Source organism: Citrus sinensis, chromosome 2 (genome assembly GCF_022201045.2).
Source record: "Citrus sinensis cultivar Valencia sweet orange chromosome 2, DVS_A1.0, whole genome shotgun sequence".
Taxonomy (NCBI): Eukaryota; Viridiplantae; Streptophyta; class Magnoliopsida; order Sapindales; family Rutaceae; genus Citrus; species Citrus sinensis.
Genome location: NC_068557.1, coordinates 28,589,162 through 28,599,551, shown reverse-complemented (window position 1 = coordinate 28,599,551; position 10,390 = coordinate 28,589,162). Strand labels below are relative to the sequence as shown.

General features: G+C 34.2%; 2 protein-coding genes across 2 annotated transcripts; one reads left to right on the top strand and one right to left on the bottom strand.

Annotated features, from left to right (window-relative positions):
• Positions 1–557: 557 nt before the first annotated feature.
• On the top strand, positions 558–5,665 carry LOC102611625 (tobamovirus multiplication protein 1). Its single transcript, XM_006467952.4, has 11 exons — positions 558–914; positions 1,265–1,355; positions 1,458–1,510; positions 1,886–1,978; positions 2,090–2,161; positions 3,016–3,088; positions 3,242–3,287; positions 3,424–3,487; positions 4,118–4,171; positions 4,941–5,018; positions 5,100–5,665. Exons 1-11 carry the CDS (start codon positions 756–758, stop codon positions 5,190–5,192), a joined length of 876 nt encoding a protein of 291 aa, XP_006468015.1. The 5' UTR covers positions 558–755; the 3' UTR covers positions 5,193–5,665.
• A 623-nt stretch (positions 5,666–6,288) lies between these two features.
• On the bottom strand, positions 6,289–9,212 carry LOC102611922 (derlin-2.2). The gene is made up of 6 exons (XM_006467953.4): positions 8,919–9,212; positions 8,257–8,356; positions 7,719–7,933; positions 7,537–7,620; positions 7,037–7,090; positions 6,289–6,889 (listed from the first exon to the last, which is right to left on the bottom strand). The coding sequence occupies exons 1-6, from the start codon at positions 9,015–9,017 to the stop codon at positions 6,707–6,709; spliced, it is 735 nt and encodes a 244-aa protein (XP_006468016.1). The 5' UTR covers positions 9,018–9,212; the 3' UTR covers positions 6,289–6,706.
• Positions 9,213–10,390: the final 1,178 nt, after the last annotated feature.

The following is a 10,390-nucleotide window of genomic DNA, read 5'->3' as shown; positions in this document are numbered from 1 at the left end:
TTAAATATCGTTTTATAACTTAATTTTTCTATTCATGAAAATTTTATAATTCTTCTTTTTAATTTAATTTATTTTCTGATTCATATAAAATTAATTTTATAAACAATTAAATAAAAATAAATTTATTGTAAATTTTTAAATTCATTTTTTAACATACCATCAATTCCTTAATATTTGTATTATTTAATATAATATAAAAAAATTACTTCTTAACATAATATCGTTAAATTTGTTTGCCGCCTAATTAGTAATTACACCGGTACCAATTACACGCCATTTTTCTGCAATTAGTTAAAATGAAAAAAGACACAAAAGAAAATAGTAGACACTTTCTACTATGTTCACCTCACTGTAGTAAATTAGCAATAAACCAATTGAAAGGAAAAAAAAATTAATAAACTAACACTTGTAGCACAGTTTTTACCACGTGTCGAACGCAGAGAAATCAATAACAAATCAAAACGTGACAGGTGTAAAAATCTTACCAAAATAAGAACAAATAACAACTAATCTCATTCGTTGATCTCGTAGAAACTTAGGTGAGGGACGCGCCGTGTCCATCTGGTAGAGTTATACCAAGTCACACAATTATTTTTACTTCTTTCAAAAATTTCCTCCGCGATTGGTAATTCGTAGTTTCGTGTTTGGGCTGGTGTCCACGTTTCTTGGCTTCTCAAAGGCTGGAGTTTGTACTTGTTGGCGAAGAGAAAGGAGTTTTGACTTCCTCGGGAGAGCTCGCGAAAAGTTTGTAGATAATGAGGAGAATTACGGGAATGCCACTGAACTCATCCTCTTCCGAGTTCGGAACTGTGCTCACGAGCTGGTGGGCCGAGATCAACGAGTCGTCTCAGTGGCAGGACGGGATCTTCTACTCTCTCTGTGCCGCTTACGCGCTTGTATCCTCTGTTGCTCTGGTTATTCTCTCTCTTTCTCTCTTCTTGTATGATCATGTTTTGTTGTTTTGAGATTTGATTTTATGTAAATCGAATCATTTAATAACATCTTTGTGTATTTACTGTACATAATTATTGAATTCATCTTAAATTTCGGATGATGCATGGCAATTTTTTCTTTTATTATTATTATTATTATTATTTGTGTGTGTTCTTCACGAGCATCTTGAAAATTAGGAAATGCTACTGTTGTTCTAATTCAAGTCTAATTACAGTTTGTAAGACATGTTTGCTTCTGCGTGCTGTGATTTTGTGGTTAGATTAGTTGACGTGAATGACGAGGTTTTCTGATTGATGTTTATGATGAGCAGATACAATTAATAAGGATTGAGTTGAGAGTGCCTGAATATGGTTGGACAACACAGAAGGTCTTTCATCTTATGAACTTCATTGTAAATGGAGGTGATAACTAGAGTCTTTGTGACATTGTGATTGTCGTCACTCATTTTATTTTATTGGGAACTAATTTGACTTTGAATTTTGTCTTCTTTTTTACTGTAACAGTACGTGCAGTTGTTTTTGGGTTTCACATGCAAGTGTTTCTTTTGCATCCCAAGGTCAGTTTGCTGTAGTTCTGATAAATTGCAATTCTATTCTTGATCAACCATATATGCTTTGGCTTTCAAATCCTTAAAAAAAAATTTCTTTTTTCAGTGTATGAACAAATAGTAAAAATTTTCTTGATATATTCCTTACTGTTTATTCAGTCCATAGCATTGTCTGTATGATATACTTTAATTATGAAACATTGTGCATTTTTCTGAGCTTTCTGTACTTGTGCTAACATTCTAAACTACTGGTAAATAAAGTTTCTGGGGTCATAGTTCTTCGTTGATTTGAATTAGATGACACTTTACTTTTGCCTGCCATAATATGGCATCTAGAATGTCCAAGGCCTTCTTACGACATAGTGCTGCTGTATATTGAACCAGGTGCTTACGCTTGTAGTATTGGATCTTCCGGGACTGTTGTTTTTCTCTACATACACACTACTTGTCCTCTTTTGGGCAGAGATATATCACCAGGCAAGTAACTAATTTTTTTATGATGCCATTAGATTATTTGCAAGCTTGTATGATTCCTTTTTTTTTTTTAATACTATTCAAGGAAATATTAACATATTAACGGATTGACAGGCAAGAAGCTTACCAACTGATAAACTCAGGATTTTTTATATCTCAGTCAATGGAATAATATACTTCATACAGGTATGGTCCATCTCACTTTCACCAGTTGTCTTATACTGCTGTGGTTTTGACATTTATGTAAATCTTATAGCTGGTTTATTCTTTGGATTCTAGAGCAGTTACTGTAATTTCTGTTTATTTATTCACTGTAGGGTTTATTGCACATAGTTATAACTTAGAAGTACAACTTCACAAGGCAGGCATGCCTATTGGTTATATCATCTTGAAAATGGTTGAAATTTTGGAAGAAAAATGATATCTGAACATTCAAATCCATACGTACAGAATTTCTCACTAACTTCTATGAGGAAGTAGCATAGGAGCACATTTGCTAGCATTACTTTGAAATTTCTAAATTCCCTTTGTAGTCCTTGCACGCAATATGAGGTTGAACATTCTTGTAACCACTTCTGCATGCAGCATAGTCAACTGCAAGCCCATAATCAAACTTAAAGTGATAGTATTTATATTTCCAATCAAGATATCTAAGGTTCAAATTCCCTAGGAGTTACCTATCTGGGTAGAATGTCCAATGAGTTTCTTAGTTTTCTATAAAGGTTGACAGTTTCGGCAATAGTCTTTTGGAGTTAGTATTAAAAAATTTATATATAAATACATATTTATCCCCTCAGAACCTTTATTACAAACATGATTGTTTTTCGCTGTCCAAGAGATTAATGTTTAATGGTTTTCCTTAGAAGTCGTGCTAAAAGCATTCAAAGTGCACAGTATGATGCAGATAGAGAGTTAATTTAGGAGTACAGTTTGTACTCCAGACTCCTAGCATGTGCTGAGCAGCCCCTTACAATCCACATTCATGATGTTGCTTACTAGCAAGCTTGAGCAAAATTTTACAAAATGAAGTGTTTGTACAGGTCTGCATCTGGGTTTACCTCTGGATAGATGACAGCAGTGCAGCGGAATTCATCGGAAAGATATTTATTGCCGGTAAGTTCTTGTTTCCTAATCTAACTAGGTTTTTCATACAGTAATATTGGAGGTTAGCACTTCAAGTTGTCATTCATTTTTCTAGATTATCTATGCATTATAACTGTTGCTGCTCTCATATAAATGCACATACTTATGGTACTTGTTTTTCAGTGGTGTCATTTATTGCAGCATTAGGCTTCTTGCTCTATGGAGGAAGGTGAGGTTTCATGTCAAATTATATGTAGTGGTTAGAGCATTAGAGTGGTTTCGATTCCTTTTCCTCACTTGTATTTGCTTCTTTCTTTTTGTTTGTACATCTCCATCTTTTGCATTATCATTTATGATGCTGGTAGATTATTTTTCATGCTGAGACGCTTCCCGATTGAATCAAAAGGGAGAAGAAAGAAGCTTCACGAGGTTGGTTCTTCCCTTCATTGTAAATCTATGGGATCACATTTGTGACTCAATATCCTTGGCTGCTTTTGTGTCTTTGAATGAAGCTTGTATATGTGTATGCATGTATTTGTTGGGTTTTCAATTTGGCATTTTTCCGGGGAAAACAAATTTGGCAATAGATCTGCTTATAATTAATTTCTTTCATGGATTATGATTTGGTAAAGACATTTTAAGTTTGGTTTGGTCTGGAATCTGCCAAATCCTTCTAGAAGTTAATCATGTTACCGTTTGGTGACTTTGGTGTCTCTATTCTGTGGAAAGTGCACTGTGGTTTATTTAATCACAGTCTTTCCAATACTATGAAGGTAGTTGTGTCTGTTCCTGCACATGCTTGTGTGTATAGCTTTTGTGTTACCATAAACATGGTAGTGGAGGTGAATGAGATATATGGAATGGATATTTTTACATGCCTATTGCATCTTGAAGATACAACTCTGGAGTCTCTGATCTAAAATGATCTTTTTGCACTGTACAAATTTGGGTACCCTGCCTTGCGTCAAGCAACATTTTTGCTGTTTCTGGGAGAAAACATGCTGGGATATTGATGGCTCTAAAGTAGTGTGATTGATGCAATATGCAATATTTTTGCAGGTTGGATCTGTGACAGCCATTTGCTTCACTTGCTTCCTTATACGATGCTTTGTGGTATGTTCCAAACTATATTGTCTCCTCCTAATTAGGTTTACAAGAGGTTTCAGACTTTTAGTGCTTATGAAGCTAATCCACATCCTGCACATCCCATACATGCCATATAATGTAATAATTTGAACTTTCTGTATATGTTTGTCAATTTGACCACTTTGACAAAACAAAATATCTGCATAAAAGTGTGTGCCCCATTGTGGTCGTCTTGCTTATTGTAGAAGTAGAAAATGGAATAGAAGGTAGATGGTGATAATTTGATACTTTGTTTTTGTAGTTCATGGTAGAGGATTTCATAATTTCTTTCTTTATCTTTAAAATTTACTTGAGAAAAGCAAAAGGAATCTCTTTAGTTATTTTGCAGTTTAATTGGGGGAGCGGGGTGGGGGTGAAGGGGAAAAAAAATAGTCCAGTTACTTCAACGTGATGATGGATATTCAAATGTTTCTAAGTTTCCAGAGCAGTATAAGATTCAATCTTGGCTTTCAGTTAGTGCCTTAGTGGTGTTGAAGTTTCATAAAGGGGAAAAAGATAGTCCAGTTACTTCAACATCATGATGGATATTTATGTAGGACATCGTGATTTTTGTTGAGTCACCATGTGATTCAAGTACAAAGAAGCCTGAAAGGTTAATGATCATTGAGTGCTCGACAAGGACCAAAATGAATGTAGATTGGGGTTCTATGTTTGCTTTAATATATTTTGGATTTGCTGCACATAAATTGGATCTCTCAGATGCACATGCACTGTTAACTAAATTCCCAAAATGCAGGTGGTTTTATCTGCTTTTGATAAAGATGCTTCCCTGGATGTGATGGATCATCCAGTTTTGAATTTGATCTACTACATGGTATTATGCTACTTCTTGTATTTATTTTATTTTTGCTTATTATTTATTTATTTATCTAAAAGTGGGATTGTGTGCAAACAGCTGGTGGAGATCCTACCCTCTGCTCTAGTCCTGTACATCCTGCGCAAGTTGCCTCCCAAGAGAATTTCTGCCCAATATCATCCCATCCGGTAGCCGTGCTCCTCCTTGTCTGAAGTGTCATCTGCTCCCTGACCTCGCCAAACATGCCACTTCTAGAGGTTTGTAGTAGTTTGAGAGTTAAGAGGGCAGTTGGAGTTGAGATTCAGGCTTGAGCACAAAAGCCAGAAAGACAATCCCGATGTATTATCCTGGTGAAGCTCCTGGTGTCGGCTATATTTTTTGCATGGATTAACGAAGATGTTTGCAGCTAGCGGTAGGGGTTTTTTTTTTTTTTTTTTTTTTTCAAAATTGATATCTTCATGGCTTATGTGAAGAATTGGTTATTTCATGTAATATGTTTGTTCAAAAGTGTGAAATTGGGGGGATTTTTAATGTCTGTCTCAATGTGGAAGTTATCACTTTGTCATGTTTAAAGAAGTTTAGATATTATGATGTGTGGGGAAACTGAAAGGTCGATGAAATTTGAAATGATATACATGCCCTTTCCTTTTTGGCCTTTGGTGATACACGTCATCTTCCGATTTTACTCTTACTGAAGTCGGATTACTGTTGTATCGGGTTTGGTCTCTTTGAACAACTGGCAAAATTACAAAGGAGACGGACGTCATCTTCTTCTACTTTTTTATTTCTCGGGCCCAATGCTTCTCGCATCGTCAGCTTCAAACGATACAAATCCTTTTTTATTTTGCTTGTAAACAATTTTAATTTTACAACCCGGCTGGCATAAACCTTTGCTGTGAAATAATATTCACAACTTGACATGGTAAAACTTTTGAAACAAGTTAAGAGCTGGTCATGTGGGTTTCTCAATTCTCAGTTTCCACTATTTCAGCAGCAAACGCATTCGACGTTAAAGAGAAATTACGAAATAGTGCGCAATTTTTCTTTCTAATCTTTCCAGAGCCAGAACAAGAAGACAACCCCAAGTGCCAAAAACTAAAATCAGAATCCGGCAGAAAGATAAATATTAGAGAAAGGTAATTTAACAAAATTTCAGGGAAAAGATTCTGAGAAGAGGCTTTTTGGCCTTTTTCATAAAAAAAAAAAATGGCAATATTCATATTCATATTTCAAATGGAGAATAAAAATTGTGTTGATTTGTAATAAAAAAAAAATTGTAACTGGATAATAATATAATCCTAAATTCTCATATTTAATGATCATACATTATTCTTACGATGAGTTGTCCTTACAACAAGTTAAGGAATATAATAATTAAAATAGTCAACAAATGCACAAGAAGCACCCCGTACTAACTACAATCCTTCATTCCTCTATGTATAGATTACAAAACTCATCTTCAAATCCAGACAGATCTAGCAGCAACAGGATATAGCATATACAAAGTTAAGCTGTAATGTACTTATGACATAAACACCATAATTAGCTAGTTCACATAAATACTTTCAAGACATGGGTCAACAACACTTTCTGCAGGTTGCAAGACATGGGTCAACAACACTTTCTGCAGGTCGCAGATTTCCCATACAGATCAATACAAACCAAAAGTGAGCCCTCAAGAGAGTCCCATCCCTCAAAGGTTCTCATTAGTCTTGGTGAACTTCCTCTGCAGGTGGTGGAGCAAATCTCACATTTGCAGGCCGTGCTACCACTACAGCCTCATCCGCAAACAGTGCTTTGATAAAAGATGGTGTTTTTAAGGGCCGGCGACCTGTCATCCTAGGATAAACATCTTCGAGAAAATAGTAGGCATGACCGGCTATCATCCCCTGAAATATAGGGTAAAACAAACCATAAAGCAGAGAGACAGATGTGGTTGGTGGGTGAGACATACTGTTAGAATGTGCAAAAGTGTTTCAGATCAAATAAAATATCATGTCAATGTCTTTTTCACCAATGTGAAATTAAGAACATACCAGCAAATCCACCCAAGCGCTAGCGCCAACGAAGACTGAGAATCCCAAGAGCACCTGCAAGGAGGCAACAAGACAGTAATTACAACACTCTGCAGTTGAAAGGAAGCGGTCGAAGGATGATATAGATCCTGCTTGGGATTGAGGTGCAGTAGCTTTAAGTTACAGCTGTTGTTGAAAAAAAAACTATAACTATAAAACAAAAGCTAATAATATGTAGTAAATATAATATTTTTGACAAAATTATTAAAGATATAATAGATTTTTCATCATAAGTGAAAAATCATATAAACACTTTAATGCTATAACTTTTAAGTTACAGCTACCCAACCTCAATCCCAAACAAGAACGTAAGCCACGAAGAAAGATACCAAAACATTGCTGCTTCTCAGTGGGAAAGATTCCATATTGAGTTATTATTAACTAAATCAAGATTAATTAAAGACTAGAATGAAAACCAGATACTAATAGAACACTGTGAAGAATCTATGAAGCTAACTCACCCATGGTAAGTAAGCTGCTGTAAATGTAAAAAGGCCCAAAAAACTCATGTGGATGAAAGGATTTTGTTTGCTCCATACATAAACCTGTAGTGAGCAGGAAAATAGTGAGGCTTCCAGGAAAGTAGTCTCCAGCCATATCACCAATAAAACAATTTTAGCAATTTGAATAAATGAAAACTAACCATCATGAGTGTCAATGAATTGCTAAGGAAAATGATTTTTGCAAATGATTCTGACAAGTAAGGTATCATCCCCCCAATAAGAACAGTGCCGGTTAGAAAAGTGGCTCCAAATAAAAGCATGTACAAGAAATCTGCAGTCCTTCCCCTGAAGGAATTCTCTTCAAGAAGCTTGCAGTATCGTGCGAGAAAAAACATATGGAACAAAAAATCTAAATCTGTCATCACAAAAAAAATTGCCATATTAATAGTTACGGTATTGGTTGCTCCATCAATATAAAAACAATCAAACATGTGTGTTGCTTGTAGCATGTTCAACAGTACACAATGCATTTATATATTGCTTGTATATTTGCAATAAACGAAGTGTATGACTGACAAAACTTACATAAATGCAAAACAATGTATCAATTGAACTAGCATATCCAGAGGTCAAGTGTGAAAGGCCAAAACTAAATGCTTTGTACATATAAATTTGAAACTATCAATGCCCACTTTTACCATCACAACACAATTGGATACCCTCAGGTCCCAAACTTACCCATTTTCCGGAAGAAGAGAAAATTGGTGATAAGGCGCCAAAACTGATAATGCTTAACCACTAACGTTGGGTGCAAGCACAGATTAAAAGGAGATATTATCTGCAAAATTTTAACATAAAGAAGGGAAATTATGAGAATAACAAATGATGTCACTGAATCGAAATACATAAACCTTATCAGAATTATGTGTAGGGTTTTCTATCAATGCCCACTTTTACCATCACAACACATTTGGATACCCTCAGGTCCGAAACTGAAATCTGAATCGCTAGAATTCAGATGTCACTCACTACTTATCAGAATTATGTTGGGCAAATAGAGGACAAAACGACATGAGCAATGGAATCCCAATCATTGCAAACCAATTCAATCAAAATACATAAAACAATTGAAAACTAAGGAAAGGACGAAATTTTAAAAAACCCACATTGCAAAATGAAAATCAATTGAAAGAACCAGAAATTTGTAAAATTGAGACAAACCCAGATGAAATCGTACAAAAAATAAATAAATAAAACCCAATCGCCCAGAAGCAATATCACAATAAATTACACCATCTAATTAGAAAACCCTACACAAAAAAAAAAAACCATAATAATCTATACATAAAACCCCTAATTGCTAAACCAAATACAAGCATGAGAGAAAGAAGATGACATACATCGAGAGAGCAGCCGACGGTGGTGACGATAGCGGCTGTGAGATACGTGCGGGTGATGATAGGCATCTGTTTGTACCAATCTTCAACAGCTTGAGCCATTTTCTTTTAATTTTTTTGACTATATGGTTTATCTATCTATCTCTAGAGCCCTGAAAGTGTGCTGATTTTTTTTTTCTTTTTGAAAATTTAAAGATTTCTGAGTGAAGTGGTGAAAAAAAAAAGGGGGGGTTTTGATTGTGGAGATAGATCGGGAGAGAGCTTTCAATTCTTTTCGTCTTTTGAGGCCAAGCACAAAACATGTTTTATGTATTAATAATCTCTATTCTGTTCTATCTAGGATGACAGGACATGACCAATAAGAGGGCGTGTGCTGTTCACGTTCCAATTATGTGTTTTTGGCTACCATTTCATGTGTTCAATTCTATTTTGATTTTTCTCCTCCTCACAGTGATAGATCTTCTTTACATTTTTTTTTTCTCTTACGATCTCTTTTACTTCAATAATACACAAAATAAGGATTTACTTTTACTAAAAAAAATGGTTATCAGAATTTTTTTTCTTACAATTCTCAAACATATGAACGCATGCTTGTATTATAAAATCTTCAATTTTTTTTCTTTTAATATGAAAGTATATTTATTATTTACAATACAAAGAGGTTCATAACCCCAAGACAAAGGTATAGTTATTATTACATACAATACAAAGAGGTGCAGATCTGAAGTTAAAGATCAGCTTAACTCGTAACGCTTTTACGGCCCCGAGGGGAGTAACAAGTGGTGCCAAGCAACTCAATTATTCATCCGAGTTGTTGAGTAGATTCTAATAATATGTTATTAGGCATAAAATTCTATTACTGTAAAGGGAATTGTAATCATATATTCATTATTATTAATACTATAAAAGAAGTTCTTTGCTGTTGTTGCCTTCTTGGAGGCTGGAGCAATACTCCCTATCTATTCATGTTATGCATATTGTCACAATTAGTTCTTATTTAATTTTATGTTGAAATCTAGGGGTGTTCATAATTCAATCCGATCCGTAAAAATTTGATTCGTAAAAATTTAATCCGTGGATTGGTAGATTATATTAGATTAAAAATTTAAAAATCCACAATTGGTGGATTAGATATGGATTTATTTATGTGAATCCGTAAAAATCCGCGAATCCGTAAAAAAATAAAAAATATTTGTTTAATAAAAAAATTAAACTTGTAAATATGGCATTATACTTACTAATAAATAAATAAGTTAAAATATACTTACATTAATACCATATTATGTCTTATCTGATAATAATATAAAATAAAAAATATATAATTTCATAAGCAGTCAATTTTTATGTACTAATCTAAACAAGTGAGATTTTTATTTTTTATTTTTGGTGTGTTAAATTTTGAAACTTTGAATGTATTTTCTAGTTTTATTTAAACAATTAATTTATTTAAATCTTATTTAATTTTGAATTTGATC

Excerpts from the sequence above, each read along its gene's own strand:
- LOC102611625 (XM_006467952.4), top strand. The coding sequence starts at position 756 with ATGAGGAGAATTACGGGAATGCCACTGAACTCATCCTCTTCCGAGTTC. Across the intron at positions 3,089-3,241 it reads CGGAAAGATATTTATTGCCG|TGGTGTCATTTATTGCAGCA; the intron begins GTAAGTTCTTGT and ends CTTGTTTTTCAG. Across the intron at positions 5,019-5,099 it reads TGAATTTGATCTACTACATG|CTGGTGGAGATCCTACCCTC; the intron begins GTATTATGCTAC and ends GTGTGCAAACAG.
- LOC102611922 (XM_006467953.4), bottom strand. The coding sequence starts at position 9,017 with ATGGCTCAAGCTGTTGAAGATTGGTACAAACAGATGCCTATCATCACC. Across the intron at positions 7,934-8,256 it reads TCTCTTCTTCCGGAAAATGG|ATTTAGATTTTTTGTTCCAT; the intron begins GTAAGTTTGGGA and ends TTGTGATGACAG. Across the intron at positions 7,621-7,718 it reads ATTCATTGACACTCATGATG|GTTTATGTATGGAGCAAACA; the intron begins GTTAGTTTTCAT and ends TGCTCACTACAG.